Below are 22,683 nucleotides of genomic sequence, written 5' to 3'. Positions count from 1 at the left end.
ACACTTGTCTCTCCAAGTTCCCCCATAATGGCCATCATTGAAATACAGTAGCGTACTATGCCTAAATATTCATTAAAAATAAAGTATAGGTTGTATTTAACAAGTGTATTAATTATATTTGGCCACTGTAACGTTACACACAGTTTGAACAATAAAACTGTGTGTGAATCCATCCTATCTTGCTGATTGTATTGTATTAGAAATCTGCGTTCAACAAACTCCGGTTTATTAGTGATTCCCAGAGCCCAAAAAAAGTCTGCGGGCTATAGAGCGTTTTCTATTCAGGCTCCAGTACTCTGGAATGCCCTCCCGGTAACAGTTAGAGATGCTACCTCAGTAGACGCATTTAAGTGCCATTTTAAAACTCATTGGTACACTCTAGCCTTTCAATAGACCAGGGGTCGGGAACCTTTTTGGCTGAGAGAGCCATGAAATGCAAATATTTTAAAATGTATTTCCGTGAGAGCCGTATAGAATTTTTAACACTGAATACAACTGTCAGATACAAACACTGATGACATTTATTGAACAGACAAGAAGCAAGGAATTAAACAGAGACTGGATTCAATTTAGCTCAATGAGGAGAAACGTGTAGACCTGTACCATTGTACAGTGTCGTCCCACGCTCTGACAAGAGATTTCTTTGCCTCCTCTTTTATTTGGACTTTCCCTGATTACAACAACTAAATGCATGCATCTCTTATTCTTTAAAAAAAAAACATTGTTTTTCTTAAGGTAACCAATAATAAATAAAATACTTTTGACCATTAATGCGACTTCTTGAACAGGTGTGATAGAAAACGGATGGTTGGATTAAAATGCATGAGAATGTTTTATAATTTGAAAATTATTTTTAACACTGTGATTACCAGCGGAATTATTAATTACTTATCGAATTAAGCAATGTCAGCTAAGATTTATCTGAGAGCCAGATGCAGTCATCAAAAGAGCCACATCTGGCTCTAAAGCCATAGGTTCCCTACCCCTGAAATAGACCCTACTTTTTGACCAGTTGATCAGTCGTTTCTTTTCTACTCTGCCCCTCTCTCCTTCATGGAAGGGGGGCACAGATTCGGTGACCACAGATGAAGCGTTAGCTGTCCAAAGTCGGGACCCAGTGTGGACCACTCATCTGTGCATCAGTTGCGGATGTCTCTGCCCTGCTGACCTGTCGCCGCTCAAGCTGATCTCCTGCTGGCCCCACCATGGACTGGACTCTCACTATTATGTTAGATCCACTGTGGACTGGACTCTAACAATTTTATGCTAGATCCACTCGACGTCCATTGCACCGATCTTGCCCTGATGTAGGATCTGAGCCGAGGATGTCGTTTTGGCTTGTGCAGCCCTTTGAGACACTCGTGATTCAGGGCTATATAAGTAAACATTGATTGATTGATTGATTGATTGGTTGACTGAATATTTATCCAAGCGATTCTTTGGCGCACCTACCACAGTTGAAAAATCACTGTTCTAAAAGGAACATCCCCAAAATACGGCATAAAGACATTGTGATTAATAGAAACACATTCACTACAGAATACAGTACTTTGTTTGATTTTCTATCCATGGATTAGACCAGGGGTCGGGAACCATTTTGGCTAAGAGAGCCATGAAAGCCAAATATTTCAAAATGTATTTCCGTGAGAGCCATATCATATTTTTTAACACTGAATACAACTAAATGCGTGCATTTTTAAGTAAGACCAAGATTTTTAGAGTATAATAAGTCTCTAATTATTTTTAATAACATTGTTATTCTGAAGCTAACCAATAATAAATAAAATGTCATGTCTGTTGATCATGTTTTTGTTTGGCCATGTGCTGTTTGTCCTTTGGACTCTTTAAGTTCCTGGTTTTTTCCACTCCCTTGTCTGGTTTCCTTGGTTACTCATTTTGTCCACCTGTCTCTGGTGGACAAAATGCCCGCTCACCTGCTTCCCGAGCACTAATCAGAAGCAGTATTTAAGCTCGTCTTTGCCAGTCAGTCGCCCTGTGCTGACTTGTTTCATGCCTTGCCATAGTTTCGTGCTTCATGCCATGCCAAGTAAGTTTTGTTTGATTTATGTTCTTAGTCTGTTAATGCGTTAGCTTTGTTCTTTAGCCCAAGTTGTGCCTCCGCTGTGAGCGATTTTTGTTTGTATATTTTTTAGTTAAAATTAAATCATGTTTTTACCTAAATGCCATGTCCCGAGTAGTCCGTCTGCCTTCCTGGAAGAACGACCCCGCAGCAAGCTGCAACACCCCCCCCCCCTGAACAGGTGCGGTAGAAAACGGATGGATGGGTATAAATGCATGAGAATGTTTTATATTTTGCACGTTATTTTTAGCACTGTGATTACCAGCGAAATTATTCATAATTATCGTGTAAAGCAATGTCAGCTAAGATTTATCTGAGAGCCAGATGCAGTAATCAAAAGAACCACATCTGGCTCTAGAGCCATAGGTTCCCTACCCCTGGATTAGACACATCTTTTTATAAGCCGCAGGGTTTAAAGCAGTCCAAAAAATGTGATTTGTATGTTTTCAGAATGTGCTTCTTCTATTTTTGGCCAAAGCAAAGCAAAGCAAAGAAAACAACCTTGAGTAGTTTTTATTTTTAAGTTATCATGCCATGATTTTACAATTCCGGCCCACTTGGGAATAGATTTTCCTCCGTGCATCCCCTGAGCTAAAATAACTTTAACACCCCTGCTACAGACCATCGCTGTTCCTTTTTGAAGGTATACAGTAGTTCAGTAGCCTATGCTGGTCTCTCAAGGAAGGGAAACTCAATTTCGGCCTACATCATAAAATGTGTTGGTTTATTTATACGTAAATTCTACCCTCCGTTCCTTTTTAAGAAAGTGATCTGTGACCCTGTCGTACCAAGAAGGCGTCTTTTCCAGGGATTTGACAAGTGTCCTCTAAATGGCCAGCAGAGCTAGGCTGCTTAAACGGCCTTGGCCCATGGCAGATGGAGCTCCAATCTTTGCCATTAATCACAATAGTTTGTACATCTGTGTGCATTGTAAATGTAGCTTGCTACCTAGCAGGTTCGCTAGCTAGGTAGCACGAATAAATGCATACAATGCGGCAAGAAAACGGGGAAACTTAAGGGTCTAGAACACCAGCATCGCCGTCGTCATCTCAACAGGACACTGTTCAACCGTCGATAACTTGAAGTAATATATACATGGTTACTATGTATATATTTGTGTGTTAAAACATGTATGGTCAAGTAAAACGTTTTGGGAATGTCGTAGGCATGTGAGCTAACGGTAGCTCTAGCTTGCTCGTTAATTACACATCAGAAATAATACTTTGTTGTACAGTTGTTATCAGAATTATACAACCCCCACACAATTTTGGTGTTTTAGCAAGTAGGACATTTATTCCGTATTTTGTTTATAGTCGTATCAAATAAATATGCATTAAATAGACAAATGCAACTTGAATTACAACATTCTATTTTGTAACATACCAAACAGTGTCATTTCTGTTAATATCTCATTGACAAAATTATTCAACCCCTTGAAGATCATAACTCTTAAGAACAGAATTTGAATAAGGTCTTTTCAATCAGGTGTTGAAAACACCTGTAGATGTGATTAGAACCATAACGAGCAACAATTAAACTGATTGAAAAAGACTGTGATGCTCAGCTTCTTGTAGATGGTCAATGGTGTATTTGCAACATGGTGAAGTCCAGGGAGTGGTCAAAGAAGTCAAGAGTAATTTCTTTTCATAAAAAAGGATATTGTTAGGACTTCGCATGGCTTCAGTTGTGTGACCTCAAGTAGGCAAGAATCCAGGAGAGCAGAAAGCAGGTAGGATGATTTTAATTTCATCAAAGTAAAAGATATAAACAGAAAGCAGTCTTGCATGGAGATGTTCCCAACATGGTTTTAACTTCGAGCACTGAGGAGTGCTCGAGTGAAACATAAATAGACCTATGTTGATTGACAGCAGCTGAGGACCGCTGCCAATCAACGGCGAGTGTGACAAAAACAGTGCTCAGCGGAGTAAACAGGAAGTATAACAAAATAAGAGCACTGAACAGGAAATAAAGTACAAAACACGAAAAACTATCAGAAATTAAGTGACAGATTGTCACAGATATGGATATAAGAAAATAGCAAAGACATTACACATTCCAAGAGACACAGTTGGGAGCATAATTCGCAAGTTTAAAGCTAAAGGCACAGTGGAAACACTACCTGGGCGTGGTAGAAAGAGAATGCTGTGGCAACTGCTGTCCGGTATTTGAAGCGTACAGTGGTGAAAACCCCCCGGGTAACAACTGAGGAACTACAACAGGACGTTGCTGACGGGGGAACGCAGGTTTCGTCCCAGACAATAAGGCGCGCACTACGAGATGAAGGCCTCTATGCCAGAACTCCCTGGCGCACCCCACTTCTGACTACCAGGCACGAGAAAAATAGACTCCAGTATGCCAAAAATCATCTGGACAAACCCCAAAGGTTTTGGGAAACTGTTCTATGGAGTGATGAGACAAAAGTGGAACTCTTTGGGCCTATGAATGAACGTTATGTCTGGAGGAGAAAAAATGAAGCTTACAAAGAGAAGAACACCTTTCCTATTGTTAAGCATGGTGGGGGGGGTCAATCATGCTCTGGGGCTGTTTCTCTGCCTCAGGTACCGGGAATCTCCAGCGCGTTCAAGGCATTATGAATTCTATTTCCTAGCAAATGTCATGAAGTCAGTGACGAAGCTGAGGCTTGGGAGACGTTGGACCTTCCAACAGGACAAGGATCCCAAGCATACCTCCAAATCAACATCAGAGTGGTTGCAGAAGAAGGGCTGGAAGACTCTGGAGTGGCCTTCACAGTCGCCAGACCTAAATCCTATAGAAAAGCTGTGGTGGGACTTGAAAAAGGCAGTTGCAGCACGCAAGCCCAAGAATATGAATGAACTGGAGGCCTTTGCCCAAGAAGAATGGGCTAAAATACCTGTAGATGGTTCCAAGAAGCTTGTGTCCAGTTATGTATCACCTTTGAAGGATGTCATCACTGCCAAAGGGTGTTCTACTAAGTACTAAAGATGCATGTAACTAGGGGGTTGAATCATTTTGTCAATGAGATATTAAGAAAAATTTCCTTTTTTGGTATTTTGTAAAATACAGTGTTACAATTTAAGTTGCATTTCTCTATTTGACACATCTTTATTTGATATGACTATAAACAAAATACGGAATAAATGTCCAACTTGCTAAAACACCAAAATTGTGTGGGGGTTGAATAATTTTGATCACAACTGTACATGTTTGTACATTTATTTAAGAAATATTTGAGCACTTTCGAAATGTATTTGTGTAAAAATCTTGACTGGGGAAGTGTGGTGACAATTACGCAACGTGGTTGGGGGCGTGTTTGGGGGCGGGGCGTGATTAAGAGGGGAGGAGTATATTTACAGCTGTTGTGTGCGCAGTTGTGCACTGCACTCTCTAAAAGCCGTAGATGTTATTGTCACATATGCATGATTGATTGATTGATTGAAACTTTCATTAGTAGATTGCACAGTACAGTACATATTCCATACAACTGACCACTAAATGGTAACACCCGAATAAGTTTTTCAAACTTTAAGTCGGGGTCCAGGTTAATCAATTCATGGTACAAATATACGCTATCAGCATAATACAGTCATCACACAAGTTAATCATCATAGTATATACATTGAATTATTTACATTATTTACAATCCGGGTGGTGGGATGAGGAGCTATGGTTGATATCAGTACTTCAGTCATCAACAATTGCATCAACAGAGAAATGGACATTGAAACAGTGTAGGTCATACTTAGTAGGATATGTACAGCGAGCAGAGAACATAGTGAGTTCAGATAGCATAAGAACAAGTATATACATTAGAAATACATTTGATTACTTACTTTAGGTTATTTACAATCCGGGGAGATGGGATGTGAAAGGAGGAGGGTATTAGTAAAGTGTTGAAGTTGCCTGGAGGTGTTGCCTGGAGGTGTTTTGGTGCATGTACAGTAGATGGCAGTATTGTCCTGTTTAAGAGTGTCACAACATTGCTGTTTACGGCAGACGAACTGCTTTACGGTAGACAAAAACGTGACTGCTGTTGTTGTGTGTTGTTAACGCGCTGGGAAAACGTTTATGAAACTGCTTAACAATAAACCCACATACGAAACCAAGAACTCGGCCCTCGATCATTCTACAGTTATACATCATTGGGCAGACACGCTGTTTATATTGTGGGAAAACGGATGTGAAAACAGGCTGTCCTCACTCAGGTCCACATGGAGCTGGAGGGTGCGTGGCCTCCTGAATTTCGGGAGATTTTCGGGAGAAAATTTGTCCCGGGAGGTTTTTGGGAGAGGCACTGAATTTTGGGAGTCTACCGGAAAATCCGGGAGGGTTGGCAAGTATGCCAGCCCTACACATCGACATACAGGCTAATGGGCATATATTTCCCCCATTAGCCTATATGTCGATGTGTCATTGAAGCATTACACTAGGAGCCGAGCACCATCACACTAAGCATTCGTTGCACGAACTTACTAGTTTTGTTAGACCAAATCATAGACTGTATTGGAAAATATAGTTTACATACAAAATGTTCATTTCCATTTATTACAAGAAATGAGGAAACATAAATGCCTGCCTTACTAATCAAGGAGGAAATTATTACTTATGGAACCTTTAAATATCCAAATAATTTCAAGGGAAAATCATCCCGATTGAACCCTTCAGGAATCGTGGGGCAGTGCAAGAACCATGTTAATCTGAATGATGTCCAAAACTGGCCGATAAGAGGAATAAATAAAAAGCCATAAAAAACAGAAAAACATGTTTTTATATAGCCAGGTTGAATCATCAGTGTATGTAGAGAAGCCAAAGCGGTGATTAGGTTTGCGCGGTTGTGATCCAGATTAGTCCGCATCACGGTTTAACACACCTCCAGGGTAAATGTGACTCAACAGACAAAGCGGCGGCCTATTATTTAGACATGTTGCCCGGTGGCCGTGTACAAGTAACCCTCAGATGAACCTGCTGTATTTATTAAAGAATATAATCCTGATGGCCCCAGCATACACCATCCCCCCTCTTTAAAAAAACACAATCTGTGCTATGGAGATGATATTTTTGCTGACGCAAAATCCTATCTGCAGTTATCTCTTTTTCCGTGCATCTAGTCCCCTTCCTCTGGATCACTAAAATATAAACATTTTCCTTTTTCCGCAACAGAAATCCCCCACTGTCATTAGGTCCTTATCTGTTGGAGTGAAGGAGAAATATCCTGCACAAGGAAAGAGGACGGCTAGAATGTGATAGTATGGAACTTAAAAACATACACATATTGAAATGTAATTGCTTTACTTGCACACCCACATAGAATGATGCACGATCTTGATTTTTTTATGTATAATTAAATTGCACAATGCATGTATACATTTAAAGTAATTCTTAAGGGTAGACTAGAGCAGTGGTTCTCAAATGGGGGTACACGTACCCCTGGGGGTACTTGAAGGTATGCCAAGGGGTACGTGAGATTTTTTTTAAATATTCTAAAAATAGCAACAATTCAAAAATCCTTTATAAATATATTTATTGAATAATACTTCAACAAAATATGAATGTAAGTTCATAAACTGTGAAAAGAAATGCAACAATGCAATATTCAGAGTTGACAGCTAGAGTTTTTGTGGACATGTTCCATAAATATTGATGTTAAAGATTTCTTTTTTTGTTAAGAAATATTTAGAACTAAGTTCATGAATCCAGATGGATCTCTATTACAATCCCCAAAGAGGGCACTTTAAGTTGATGATTACTTCTATGTGTAGAAATCTTTATTTAGAATTGAATCACTTGTTTATTTTTCAACAAATTTTCAGTTATTTATTTATTTATTTTTTCAAATAGTTCAAGAAAGATCACTAAAAATTATCAATATTTTGCACTGTAATACAATTTAATAATTCAAAAACTGATGACATAGAGCTGTATTTTACTTCTTTATCTCTTTTTTTCAACCAAAAATGCTTTGCTCTGATTAGGGGGTACTTGAATTAAAAAAAAAATGTTCACAGGGGGTACATCACTGAAAAAAGGTAGAGAACCACTGGACTAGAGCTTCCTCTATTACGTTACTGTTTACTGCAAGGACAGTTGCACCACCTGCCGGATAAATAAAGAACTACAACAAATCTAAACCCATCCCATCCATCCATTTTCTACCGCTTATTCCCTTTCAGGGTCGCGGGGGGCGCTGGCGCCTATTTCAGCTACAATCGGGCAGAAGGCAGGGTACACCCTGGACAAGTCGCCACCTCATCGCAGGGCCAACACAGATAGACAGACAACATTCAAACTCACATTCACACACTAGGGCCAATTTAGTGTTGCCAATCAACCTATCCCCAGGTGCATGTCTTTGGAGGTGGGAGGAAGCCGGAGTACCCGGAGGGAACCCACGCATTCACGGGGAGAACATGCAAACTCCACACAGAAAGATCCCGAGCCTGGATTTGAACCCAGGACTGCAGGACCTTCGTATTGTGACCGTGCATGTGTAAAAAAAAAAAATAATAATAATAATAATTAAAACTAATGCATTTTAGCTCACATGGTATTAAATATATAGTTTGGACATTTTATGATTTTCAATTAAGATAAAAACATGCAAAAAAAAACAAAAAACTACGAACAGGTGTCCGCCACTCCGCACTACGTCAAAAAGTTGTGGTGGGGGCGTGTTCTAGTGCGTGGCCCCCTTCACGTACATACTGTGTTAAAAGGCGTCATATACATGAAGGAACTCTGCAAATGATATGTTATTCGAGGTTGTATAGAATTCAGCTCGGCAAACCGAGTATCTTTGCACCATCTTTAGCACTGACTATCGGCAAACAGATCATCAAATATCAAACATGAATTAGCTAAAAGGTAAAAAAAAACAAAAAAAACGTATTTTCCACTAACACAGCGTGAGGTACTTTTGAAATATCAATGCATTTTTCACTTACCTTCAATGCTTGGTGCATCAATCTATAACGCTGAGTTGCATTTTAGATTGACTTTTTTTTCTGCTGTTGGATTTTTCTAGGAACATTTCAAAGTCCGATTTTCCGCTGGGACTTGAATGCACCGGAGGGGATGGGGTCATAGGGTTCCGTCGGCGGAAGTAAAGTCACAACGAGGAAGTGTCCGAGATGTTCCGCCATAAAGATGTCGTAACCAAATATTGAGTAAAAAAACAAACAATTATCAGCAAGTTTTAAACGCGTCTCGCTACCTAAATATTTTTGTAATGTTACAAAAAAAATATTTAAATGACATTTAATGTGTTGTTGTCGATATTTCACCCATAGCACGCGGAAATATATGGATAGTGACGTCACACGAAGCGGCTATCCGATTGGTCCAGAGAGTCGACATTGAATTTGGGTTGAAGCGCGATATCTCTTTTAAAAGTAAGCGGGAGTTAGCGCTTAGCAACTATACATATCTGGTTTAAACGCTATGCTTTTCAACAGTCGACTCGCTTTTGCTGTGGGAATAAAGATGACATTATAGTTCAACACAGTAAATCAGGCTTAATCTTAATCCACTTTTTGGTGTCGCCAAGTTCCTCCCTGCAATGGAGCTTCTCCCAGCACTTGACGCCCAAGAGAGGCCAAAGGAAGGAATATGGTGGGTAAACACGTGTTATAATAGTCACTTAATACAATGGCCGACCTTATTTTTCCGTGTTCTTCTCAGGTATTCCTTAGTACCGGGCGGAAGTTCCCCGGGGGTGAGCGTAGGACACACCTGCACCTTCTGTCCTTGCGAGGATGGAAGCAATGGAAAGGTCCTCATTGTTGGGGGAGCCAATCCTTGTGGAAGCTTCTCGCGGACACACGTCATAAATATGGGTATGGATTTAGCTACGTGCTCCTGTAATGTTTGGGCTGGCACAAAACATGAGTTTTGTTTAAAACCAGTGAAGTTGGTGCAACATGTTTTTTTTTTTAAATCTGGCACGAGTGGCAAAAAAGACTGAGAATGATGAGGAATGCTCATCAAACACTTATTTGGAACATCCCACAGGTCAACAGGCTAATTTGGAACAGGTGGGTGGCATGACTGGGTATAAAAGCAGCTTCCATAAAAAGCCTACTGAAATGAGATTTTCTTATTTAAACGTGTGTCATACTTGATCATTTCGCGATATTGCCATATATTTGCTGAAAGGATCTAGTAGAGAACATCGACGATAAAGTTCGCAACTTTTGGTGCTGATAAAAAAGCCTTGCCTGTACTGGAAGTAGCAGACGATTTGCGCGTGACGTCACGTGTTGTGGAGCTCCTCACACCTGAACATTGTTTACAATCATGGCCACCAGCAGCGAGAGCGATTCGGACCGAGAAAACGACGATTTCAACATTAATTTGAGCGAGGATGAAAGATTTGCGGATGAGGAAAGTGAGAGTGAAGGACTAGAAAAAAAAAGACTATACAGTGGGAGCGATTAATATGTTATTAGACAAATTTACTAGGATAATTCTGGAAAAAAATCCCATATCTGCTTATTGTGTTACTAGTGTTTTAGTGAGATTATATGGTTGTACCTGTACAACCTGAAGGTCGGCCCCGCACCTTTCTTCAGCACCAGTTGACGGGTGGTGGTGATGCCCATCTCTGCCCTTCGCAAGGGACCCTCTTCGAAACACGATCTTTCGAAATGATCGCTGCATAATACACTGTACTTTGTGTGTGTGGTCCAATCCAACCGTGTTCGCTTGACCGCTCTGTTCCATAGTTAAGCCTCACCGTCATCTTTCGGGAATGTAAACAATGAAACACCGGCTGTGTTTGTGTTGCTAAAAGCAGCTGCAATACACCTCTTCCCACCTACAGCTTTCTTCTTTGACGTCTCCATTATTCATTGAACAAATTGCAAAATATTCAGCAACACAGATGTCCAGAATATTGTGGAATTATGCGATCAAAACAGATGATTTATAGCTGGGAATGGTGCTGGAACAAAATGTCCTCTACAATGCGTGACGTCGCGCGCACGCGTCATCATACCGCGATGTTTCAGCAGGATACTTTGGTGTATTGGCATGTGTTGCAATGTTAAGATTTCATCATTGATATATAAACTATCAGACAACGTGGTCGGTAGTAGTGGGTTTCAGTAGGCCTTTAAATGCTCAGTCATTCACAAACAAGGATGGGGCGAGAGTCACCACTTTGTGAACAAATACCTGCGCAAATTGTCCAACAGTTTAAGGGCAACATTTCTCAACCAACTACTGCAAGGGATTACCAGCTATGGTCTAATATCATCAAAAGGTTCAGAGAATCTGGAGAAATCACTGCACTTAAGTGTGATATTACAGAACTTCGATCCCTCAGGCGGTACTGCATCAAAAACAGACATCAGTGTGTAAAGGATATCACCATGGGCTCAGGAACACTTAAGAAAACCACTGTCAGTAACTACATTTCGTCGCTACATCTGTAAATGCAAGTTTAAACTCTACTATGCAAAGCGAAAGCCATTTATCAACAACACCCGAGCTCAGCTAAGATGGACAGATGCAAAGTGGATGTGTTCTGTGGTCTGACAAGTCCACATTTCAAATTGTTGTTGGAAACCTTGGACGTGTGTCCTCCGGACCAAAGAGGAATAGAACCATCCGGAAGTTCAAAAGCCAGCATCTGTGATGGTATGGGGTGTATTGGTGCCAAAGGCATGGGTAACTTACACATCTGTGACGGCACCATTAGGCACCATTAATGCTGATGTGTTGCCATCCAAGCAACATTGTCATGGACGCCATTGCTTATTGCAGCAAGGCAATGCCAAGCCATGTCTTACAACAGCGTGGCTTCATAGTAAAATAGTGTGTGTACTAGACTGGCCTGCCTGTAGTCCAGACCTGTCTCCCATTGAAAATGTGTGGTGCAATATGAAGCCTAAAATACCACAATGGAGACCCAGGACTAAACTGTCTATAAAGCAAGAATGGGAAATAATTCCACCTGAAAATCTTTGAAAATTGGTCTCCTCAGTTCCCAAATCTTTACTGAGTGTTGTTAAAAGGAAAGGCCATGTAACACAGCGGTAAAAATGCCCCTGTGCCAACACTTTTGCATGGGTTGCTGCCGTTAAATTCTAAGTTAATGATTATTTGAAGAAAGAAAAAAAAATCCTCAGTTCGGACATTGAATATATTGTCTCTGCAGTCTATTCAATTGAATATGAGTTGAAAAGGATTTGCAAATCATTGTATTCTGATTTTATTTACGAATTACAGAACTTGCCAACTTCACTGGTTTTGTTCTGGTATGTTGCAAACACAAGCAATGCCAGAAGATCATAGCATAATAATTTAGCATCCAACCAGATTGGAGAGTACAACTGAAATTATTTCTGCCTAACGACAGAATTACTCTGCTTTCGCACAATTTCTTTGTCTGAGTTATCAATGGTATCATCAACAAATTGCATAATAATTATCCTCCTAAGCATGAGGACATCCTGAGCTTTTGAAAGTTGTATAATGAAATACAGTAGTACCTCTATTTACGAGCTTAATTGGGTCTGTGAGGTAGCTTATAACTCAAAACACATTGTATTGAAATCAATTTAATGGTGCTTTACCCACCATAACGGTACAATTGTAACATTTAACACACCTTTTCAATAGGAAACCTTCTAGATAAGCTATATTGTGTAAAAACAATAAAATAGAATGTACTACTAGCAACTACAGTAGTCTATAAAGTAATGTAATGACAATGTACAGCACTTAATTATGGAGAGTGCATTTCTACAATATCTCCTAAGAGCTGCTTCTTTCCTCAAACATGTCATCAGTATATTTTCCATATTTTCATGGATAAATGTGTAAATATTGTTTTAACATTCTTGTCTGGCATTAGACCCATTCTCTTTCAATTTGGTGCAGACAAGCAGTGCTACGCTCGAAAAGCTTCGCCAAGTTGGCAACCCGCTCTTTCATGTTTTTGATTTGGTATTTTTTTGATTCAATGAATATGATCCACTTGTTCTTCTCAGCACTGTCCTTCACACTCACTTTCTTCCTTCCCATGGTTGGAAAAACAAAGTTATGTCGATCTCCACCTATAAGGTAATGCTAGCGACTAAGACCAGATGTTTTGGGCAAATTTTACGAGATTTCCTGTGAGATTTGCCCCACCAACTGTGTTGCTTGTAGCTCAAATTGTAACTCAACATAAAGCATTGAAATTATCTGAGAGACAGCTCTTACCTCAAAATACTCTTGAGTTGATTTGCCATCATTGAAGATTGCTGCCTTTTTACTGAGAAATGTTTTATGGGCACAAAATAAGTAAATTATTAACATATTATTTTGAAAAGTACAAACTAAGCATTTAATCAATAGTTTGAAGTGGTTTTAATAACATACTGTAACTTCTAAGGTACACGAAACCACTGTTTTAATGCAGGTGGAAGAACATGTTCTTAACAATGTAGAAAAAAAACTATACATTTTTGGAGTGTTATTCACAATATGACTTGAGAAATGCGGCATAAACTTTACATAATTGCCAAACCAAAAAAGTACAGTTTTCGCATTATTTTTTTTTTTATGTCCAAAATTTACTGTAAAACTGTACTGCTTTAAACTATAAATAACACAATTACCGTATTTTTCGGACTATAAGTCACAGTTTTTTTAATAGTTTGGCCAGGGGTGCGTGCCACTTATACTCAGGAGCGACTTGTGTGTGAAATTATTAACAGATTACCGTGAAATATCAAATAATATTATTTAGCACATTCATGTAAGAGACTAGATGTATAAGATTTCATGGGATTTATCGATTAGGAGTGACAGATTGTTTGGTAAACGTATAGCATGTTCTATATGTTATAGTTATTTGAATGACTCTTACCATAATATGTTACATTAATATACCTGGCACGTTCTCAGTTGGTTATTTATGCGTCATATGACGTACACTTATTCAGCCTTTTGTTCACTATTCTTTATTTATTTTAAATTGCCTTTCAAATGTCTATTCTTGGTGTTGGGTTTTATCAAATAAATTTCCACAAAAAATGCGACTTATACTCCAGTGCAACTTATATATGTTTTTTTTCTTCTTTATTATGCATTTTCAGCAGATGTGGCTTATACTCCGGAGCGATTTATACTCCGAAAAATACTGTAGTAATATTGCTGCCATTAATACCATAAAAAATATTCTGTTGTCCGTCAAGTTAATATTTTCTGTTAAAAAAAACTGTTACGACTATTTAATGTGAACTTTGTTGGTTTCAGGAGGTTATTATATGTATCTGTTTTAATATATTTACAATGATATCTTTCCTAACCTCTTCCAGATTATCTCGAGTGGGACATTTTGGAGTGGAAGGGTTTGGCTCCTCGATATGAACATTGCGCTTTTGTGCCACAGAGCCACCCACAGAGCCTGTGGGTGTTTGGGGGAGCCGAACAGACTGGCAACCGCAACTGCATGCAGAAAATCCAAGTAGAAGGTAATGCAACGGAGTGTAAAAACTTCAATGTGAATGCTGTTGTGACCTCGTCGGTCGTTTATGGGTTCGCAGAGAGCAAAGCCCACTGGGAAGACATTGCAACGAAAGGCGAACCGCCAAGTCCAAGAACGTACCACACTAATTCCGCCTGCTTGGGTAATGCGTTATATGTGTTTGCCGGTGGGGAAGCAGGAGCGTCGCCCGTTTCGGACAATAAACTCCACGTCTTCGATACCGGTTAGTGTTGGCGCACACTTACCCCCATTACAGTTGTTTGTATGTGTTGATTCATGCTGTCTTCCCAGTGTCTTCCACTTGGACTCAACCAGAAACATACGGCGCACAGCCGGCAGCCAGGCATGGACACGTTATCGTTGCGGCTGGCTCCAAAATCTACATTCACGGAGGCATGGCGGGGGACGAGTTATACGATGATATGTACTCTCTTGATACAAGTAGGGATCAATCCTCTCACTACAGACAAATACACTTTTTTTTCTAACCAATATTGTCACGCTGTAGTAAAAAAAACTAAAATAAATAATTTTTAGAGTATTAACAGTACGCCAAACCAACAGCTGCTACTAAAATCCATTTGTTGAGGTCATTTTACCCTTTCTTAAGCCTAAAGAAAGCCGTACGCGGAAAAGGTGACACACTGTACTTATAGAGTTGTTTCTGAATCTCACACCCAAAAAATTGTAATAGACAGTATAAATTAGGGATGTACCAATCATTCGACCACCCATTCGTTTCAGCCAAAATCCGTGAAAATGTATGAAATCACAGTTGCCGATGAATGCCTTTTTAAGCCGATCACAAACACCGATCCCCTCTGGGTGACTATTTATTTTTAGTCCCTTGGTTGACAAGTGCCTAGCAGCTAATTATGTGTCTCCATACAGTGTGGAGCTGCTCCCCTTACGCTTAAACTAATAATAATCACATCCATTATGAAAAAATTTCTTTTTTTTGTAGTATTTTAGGTATCATTATAACTGGAGGACGAGACTAAACAAGTTCCCCACCAAAAGCTGGCCAGGAGCAGACGTTCTAAATAGAGTTAAAAACTAACAGAGCTAACCGCTCTTTTAGTTTTAAATAACACCAAAAAATAGGTAGATCAGTAGCAGGTAGTAGATTTTGTTTAGTTAATGTGTACTATTGACTTTGTATTGCAAAAACAATTGTACTGTATGTCATAAAAGACAATAAAGAACTTTAATTTAAATATTGTGTTGATATTGCAAAACTCTGTAGCGTTCGCCTTGAATAAATAAATACAATCAATACATGTGATTGGTGTAGGTATCGGCCTATTTCACTCATGTATGATCAGAATCGGCAGCATAAAACCTTGACCATCCCTAGTATATATAAAAATATGGCAAAATGATGTCATAACATGGCTGGAAAATAACTTTTCACGCATACAATCATTGTTAATCCTGAATTATTATTTGCAATTGTTTGGCTCAGAAACAGTTTTTTGTTTAAATACGCAAACACTTTTTTACAATTTAGCTGCACATGTTACTTGGGTTGCCTCAACAGTAAAGCCAGATTAATTTATGATAAACCTGAAGAAAATCATCCCCTTAAACATTGGTAAAACAAAAAAATATATCATTCTGGCAAGTTTAAATATCAAAATATATCACACACAATAATAATAATACCTGGGATTTATAAAGCGCTTTTCTAAGTACCCAAAGTTGCTTTACATGTGTGTGTGTGGAGGGGGTTAGGGGATGAGGGAGGATAAAAACAACTTTATTAGAAAAGAAAACTAAAGTAAGCAAGCAAGAAAAGAGAGAAAAGAAAAAAAGAATAAAGAAACACTAAGGGCAGGGTCAGTTTGGAAAGGCTAATGTTAAGAGGTGAGTTTTTAGGGTGGTTTTGAAGGTAGGGAGGGAGGGTGCATCTCTGATGACATCTTTATTGTAATGTAAAAAACATGAAACAAGTATAATAAGCACTTAAAACCTATAGGTTTTACTGTAGTGCCACCTATCACATTGGTGGCCAGAACCAAAACACCAGTGTAGCCTTTCATTAGGTAGAAGAAAGTCAAAAATACTATGTCTAATTATCCATAGAAAATAACAAATATTTATTGTGATAATTAAACAATATAATAAACAAAAATGTAGAAATACACAGTTGTCCTCAAGGCCTGTAGCAGGCCGTAATGCAGTGGTATCAAACTTGCAGCACATATTTTCTGGGCCTATACATAACTTCATAGATAAGTGTAATTGCGGTACGCACACTCTGGGCAGCTAATAGTTAATTACAGTGTTAAATCCCACGAGAAAGAACACCAACTACAATAACGGTGCAAACACGGAAATTGCAACACAAACAGCAACTTTCTGTAAGCAAGCAGAAGTGTTTTTGAACATCTCCTGGGGAACTCAATAGTGTCAAAATGTTTCATTTTTACATTAAATTTGACATTCGTGACTTCAGGTCTACCAGAGGTCAGGGTCAGTTTTGCTGCTGGTTGTAACTACGGTAACAAACTGTTAAAAAGTGATTCTGAAGTGAATGCTTTGCTCCCATGTAACCTGAGTTTAAAGGCCTACTGAAACCCACTACTACCGACCACAAAGTCTGATAGTTTATATATCAATGATGAAATCTTAACATTGCAACACATGCCAATACGGCCGGTTTAGTTTACTAAATTACAATTTTGAATTTCCCGCGGAGTTTCCTGTTGAAAATGTCGCGGAATGATGACGCGTGTTTGTGACGTTATTGGTTGGAGGGGACATACTAGCTCAGCACCACTTTCGGCTAAAAATCGTCTCTTTTCATCGCGCAATTACACAGTATTTTGGACATCTGTGTTGCTGAATCTTTTGCAATTTGCTCAATTAATAATGGAGAAATCAAAGTAGAAAGATGGAGGTGGGAAGCTTTTAGCCTTATCCACACAAACACACGGTGTTTCCTTGTTTAAAATTCCCGGAGGTGAAGCTTTACTATGGATCAGAGCGGTCAACGGGCAGTTTTCGGTGAGAAAATTGTGGAAATAAGTCGCCTCTTACTGGAGATCAGCGGAGCCACCGTCCTGCTGCCGTGACTTCTCTCAGAGACTGGCGTCAATACCCTGTGGCCACATTCCTCTGACTTTAAGGTATAACTCACTAAAACACTAGCAGCACAATAGGCAGAGAAGGGATTTCCCAGAATTATCCTAGTAAATGTGTCTAAAAACATCTGGATCGCTCTCACTTGCCCTCGCCTTTTTTCTTTTTTTTTCCAGGCCTTCACTCTAAATTTCCTCATCCACGAATCTTTCATCTTCGCTCAAATTAATGGGGAAATTGTCACTTTCTCGGTCCGAATAGCTCTTGCTGCTGGGGGCTCACATTATAAACAATGTGAGGATTTGAGGAGCCCTCACACCGGTGACGTCATCGTCTGCTACTTCCGGTAAAGGCAGGCCTTTTTTTATTAGCGACCAAAAGTTTCAAACTTTATCGTCGATGTTCTCTACTTCCTTGCAGCAAAAATATGGCAATATCGCGAAATGATCAAGTATGACAGATAGAATGGACCTGCTATCCCCGTTTAAATAAGAAAATCCCATTTCAGTTGGCCTTTAAGACCCATGCCGTAATGTGTTTTGTAGTGATGTAAAAATGCAAAACTGCAATGGTTCGCTGCAGCAAATTGACCCTCGGATACAATTTTCCCTTTTCAAATCCGGACTCAAGACTAAAAACACACGTATTTCAGACTGCTAATTCACTTTCTTACACAGGGATTTTATTGCTTCCTCTTCCTTGAGTGCCTAAAAAGGCGACTTGTGCAGTAAAAATGATATGATTGTGTTATTTCAAAAGGTGACATGACATGGGAGATGGTGCAGCCTAAAGGAGACATCCCACCGGCTGTAGCAGCCCACTCGGCCATGGCACTGGGTAACAAAATTCACATCTTTGGTGGAATGACAGCAGTTGGAGCCAGCAATGCTATGTACAGATTCAACACAGGTACTCACTTGTCTTATTTTAGTGGGGGAAAAAAAACATATCCAAACATGGCAGATTGATTTTTCTTACAGAACAAAACTCATGGACTCTGATGAAATTTGAGGGATATTTGCCTTCTACCCGTCTAGACCACTGCATGTGTTTACTGCCATGGAAGGTGGACACAGGTGGCAGTGGGGAACAAACAGCATATGCTCCAGCAATAGCTCCATTCTCAGCTTTTACCCCAGCTCAACTTCCAGCTCAAGCAAAACTTCCAGCCTCAGAAAGCGCCTCAATTCCTCCGTTTCCATCAAACGCTTCAGCGGGGACAGTCAATTCAGAAACCGCTCCAGTAACAACACAACTTCCAGCCTCAGAATCAGGTACAGCTCCAACCGCAGAAACAACCTCAGACCTGGAAAAAGCTCCAGACTTAGATCCAAATCAAGAAAAAGCTTCAATTCCCAATTCAGCAGAAGGTCCGCTTCAAACCCCAGCCTCAGCTCAAACCTCGCCAATGCCTCTGTTTCCGTCAAACGCTTCAGCGGGGACAGTAAATTCAGAAACCGCTCTGACTCCTGCAAACGCTCCAGCCTCAAGTCAAACCTCAGCATTTGCTGCTGTCTCATCACCAACTCCAGCAGGGATAGTAAATTTGGCTTTTGTATTCGGTGGAATGGACACACAGGGCATCATACACAATGACTGTGTTGTAACCGTTATTACATGATGGACTAAGACATTTACAGAACGACTGCACTTTTTGGGGAATTTTGTCCATCATTCTCAATCTGTATGTAAGACAAGAACACACGTTTTTTTTCATGCGTTCTAACTCGTGAATAAACGCTAGCAAGAGTCAGCTAACAATGGCGCCAATGGGATTTGTTCTATTCTGCCTATAAAGTGCTCCAAAAACATAATTAATCGCTTTATATACATGCTGTAAGTATGTATGTAATGTAACAGCACATTCATAATAACCTGTAAAATTTGCGTATATTGCTCATTTTAAGCATAATAAGCGTAAGAATTTCACAGACGGATCATGACGTTCACTTTTTCTTTCAACAACTACTTTTAAAGGCAGACTTTGTGAGAGACAAGACTACTATAGGACAAATGATCCATAACCTTGTCTTATTAAGCCTGAATATGTGGATTAGCTGCACGTTTTAGAAGCTTTGTTAAACAGATTAAACTCCAGCAAAACACTAAATGCAGAACAAAAATACACACTAACTTACTGTACAATGTCTGCTCTCACTGGGATGCAGAATGATGGGATTTTCATTTCTTTTTGTTTAGATGATTAATTTTAATCCTCACGTAGGCTTCAAACAAGCGTCTTTTTGTGTCTTTCTCACTATCTCTGGGTATAAGTTGACTGTCAAAGTTGACCAACTTCTCGGTTTATGGCTACAACCTTCTACTATACAAATGAGAGATGTGATTTATATAATCTACAATTACCTTTTACCAACTCAGCAGCAGTTCAGTATGTCAACGGTGTAGCTGGACAAGCTGGTTAGCTCTCAGTGATTACATGCATCACTAAAAAATTGTCTTGGTCAGCACTTTTAATTGGCGTACTTGGTTAATATTCAGGTCATATGATGTAAGAAGTATTATTGGAGGTTTTTTTAATTATTTTTAGAGGTTTTTTAGGAATTTAAGCACCCTTTTGAGGAAAAAAGGGAAACTGACGAAAGAAGAAAACTTCTAGAAGCCCTGAAAGCAAATTTTCAAAATCAAAACTACATTTCCTGCAATACAGTGCATCTCCACACTTTAATTTACTTTTAGATTTTTTTTCTAATCTACCAACATATTTTGGTTGTCTTGGCACTTACTGTACATGTCCCTATGAATGAACCACAGAAATGTTTTTTTTTAGTAAATAATTTACTAACATTAAAAATTTAAAATTGTGTAACATGCAAGCAAATAACTTTGTAGCCACGCTATCCCAAGTAATATACTTCCAGGGTCGTGACCTTTGTTTACATCAGTCACAACAAAATTATACCATCTCTCTGGCTACTAATAGATGATCTAGAACAGCGGTTTTCAGTGATATACACCCTGTGAACATTTTTTTAATTCAAGTACCCCCTAATCAGAGCGAAAGCATTTTTGGTTGAAAAAAAAGAGATGAAGTAAAATACAGCACTATGTCATCAGTTTCTGATTTATTAAATTGTACAACAGTGCAAAATATTGCTCACTTGTAGTGGTCCTTCTTGAACTATTTGGGAAAAAAAGATATAAAAATGACTAAAAACTTGTTGAAAAATAAACAAGTGATTCAATTATAAAGATTTCTACACATCAACTTAATCATCAATTTAAAGTGCCCTCTTTGAGGATTGTAATAGAGATCCATCTGGATTCATGAACTTAATTCTAAACATTTCTTCACAAAAAAAGACATCTTTAACATCAATATTTAAGGAACATGTCCACAAAAAATCTAGCTGTCAACACTGAATATTACATTTTCTTTTCACAGTTTATGAACTGACATTCATATTTTGTTGAAGTATTATTCAATAAATATATTTATAAAGGATTTTTGAATTGTTATTTTTTGAATATTTAAAAAAAAAAATCTCACGTATCCCCATTTGAGAACCACTGCTCTAGAACCTAAGTGTCAAAGTCAGGGCCCACGGGCCAGATTTGGCCCATGAATTATCTATGGCCCCCGGGATTATATCTGATTAGTGTTAGATCCGGCCCGCCGGCCACAGCTGCCTGGTGCTGTTTGGCACGCACCAATACTCCAGTGTTGGTACTAGGAATTTTCAAAATGGGATCCCAGGGACCCCCATCAAGTCATAAAAATGTTTGAAAGTTTTGAAAACAAATGCGGTCCTCTCCAAGGTTTCTCATAGTCATACTGATCGACATCCCACTGGGTTGTGAGTTTTTCCTTGCCCTTATGTGGGCACTGATCCGCGGATGTCGTGGCTTGTGCAGCCCTTTGAGACACTTGTGATTTAGGGGTGTATAAACAAACATTGACATGCACCTGAGGATAGGTTGATTGGCAACATTAAATTGTCCCTAGTGTGTGAATGTTGTGTGTTTTGGCCCTGCGATGAGGTTGCGACTTGTCCAGGGTGTACACCGCCTTCCGCCCGGTTGTAGCTGAGATAGGCACCAGCGCCCCCCGTGACCCCAAAGGGAATAAGCGGTAGAAAATGGATGGTTGAATGATTGAATGATAAATGTATGCATTATCCTGTTACATCTCACATTCTATATTGCCCATCCATCCATTTCCTACCGCCTGGCGCCTATCTGAGCTACAATCGGGCGGAAGGCAGGGTACACCCTGGACAAGTCGCCACCTCATCGCAGGGCCAACACAGATAGACAGACAACATTCACACTCACATTCACACACTAGGGCCAATTTAGTGTTGCCAATCAACCTATCCCCAGGTGCATGTCTTTGGAAGTGGGAGGAAGCCGGAGTACCCGGAGGGAACCCACGCATTCACGGGGAGAACATGCAAACTCCACACAGAAAGATCCTGAGCCTGGATTTGAACCCAGGACTGCAGGAACTTCGTATTGTGAGGCAGACACACTAACCCCTCTGCCACCGTGAAGCCCCATTCTATATTGTGTTTTGGAAAAAGGTTGTCAAACATTCATTTAAAATATATATATAAAACACTAATGCATATGTACATTTATTCACTTATAAACATTCATACACTTTCTTTCCTTCATGGATCTAAACTTTACCATTGCTGGTATTTTTTTCTATATTTTTATTGTAATATTTTCAGAATGTTTTTGTTCTACAAAGTAAGAAAGAAAATAAATGTTAAGTATTCTATTTTTTTTTGTTGTAATGCCATGATTTTAATAGTCTGGCACACGTGTGCACAGATTTTCCTCCATGCAGCCCCTGAGCTTATGAGTTTTGACAACCCTGGTCTAGAACTGCAACTACTTTGGAACAAGCAGTGTTTGTATTGTAATCATCCAAATATTAGCACAATAGTAGAAAACAATCATTGTGGCCCGGAATGCGTACGCTAACTAGCGAGCTTGTTTCGGGGTACCGGATAGTATACCCGTTCTGCAACTCAGTGCAGCATTTCGGCAAGAAGGGAGTACCTCCGGCTAAGGGGAGCGAATTTTTGATATTTAATCA

General features: G+C 39.5%; 2 protein-coding genes across 2 annotated transcripts in view; one reads left to right on the top strand and one right to left on the bottom strand.

Moving 5' to 3' along the window:
* Nucleotides 1–9,831, bottom strand: part of rgs3a (regulator of G protein signaling 3a) — a 354,609-nt gene extending 344,778 nt beyond the window's left edge. The window contains exon 1 of the mRNA XM_061876388.1: nucleotides 9,713–9,831. The gene's annotated coding sequence lies outside the window, so the exon portion shown is untranslated. The remainder of the gene's footprint in view (nucleotides 1–9,712) is intronic.
* On the top strand, nucleotides 9,165–21,081 carry rabepk (Rab9 effector protein with kelch motifs). The gene is made up of 7 exons (XM_061876399.1): nucleotides 9,165–9,667; nucleotides 9,737–9,891; nucleotides 14,365–14,520; nucleotides 14,593–14,757; nucleotides 14,826–14,975; nucleotides 18,378–18,527; nucleotides 18,599–21,081. Exons 1-7 carry the CDS (start codon nucleotides 9,615–9,617, stop codon nucleotides 19,237–19,239), a joined length of 1,470 nt encoding a protein of 489 aa, XP_061732383.1. The 5' UTR covers nucleotides 9,165–9,614; the 3' UTR covers nucleotides 19,240–21,081.
* The last annotated feature ends 1,602 nt before the right edge of the window (nucleotides 21,082–22,683 follow it).

The sequence above is a fragment of the Nerophis ophidion genome, linkage group LG17 (assembly GCF_033978795.1).
Source record: "Nerophis ophidion isolate RoL-2023_Sa linkage group LG17, RoL_Noph_v1.0, whole genome shotgun sequence".
In the NCBI taxonomy this organism is placed as follows: Eukaryota; Metazoa; Chordata; class Actinopteri; order Syngnathiformes; family Syngnathidae; genus Nerophis; species Nerophis ophidion.
Note: the sequence above shows the minus strand (reverse complement) of the source record. Positions and strands in the feature narration are given on the sequence as shown.

Excerpts from the sequence above, each read along its gene's own strand:
- rabepk (XM_061876399.1), top strand. The coding sequence starts at position 9,615 with ATGGAGCTTCTCCCAGCACTTGACGCCCAAGAGAGGCCAAAGGAAGGA. Across the intron at positions 14,521-14,592 it reads GCAGAAAATCCAAGTAGAAG|AGAGCAAAGCCCACTGGGAA; the intron begins GTAATGCAACGG and ends ATGGGTTCGCAG. Across the intron at positions 18,528-18,598 it reads TATGTACAGATTCAACACAG|AACAAAACTCATGGACTCTG; the intron begins GTACTCACTTGT and ends TTTTTCTTACAG.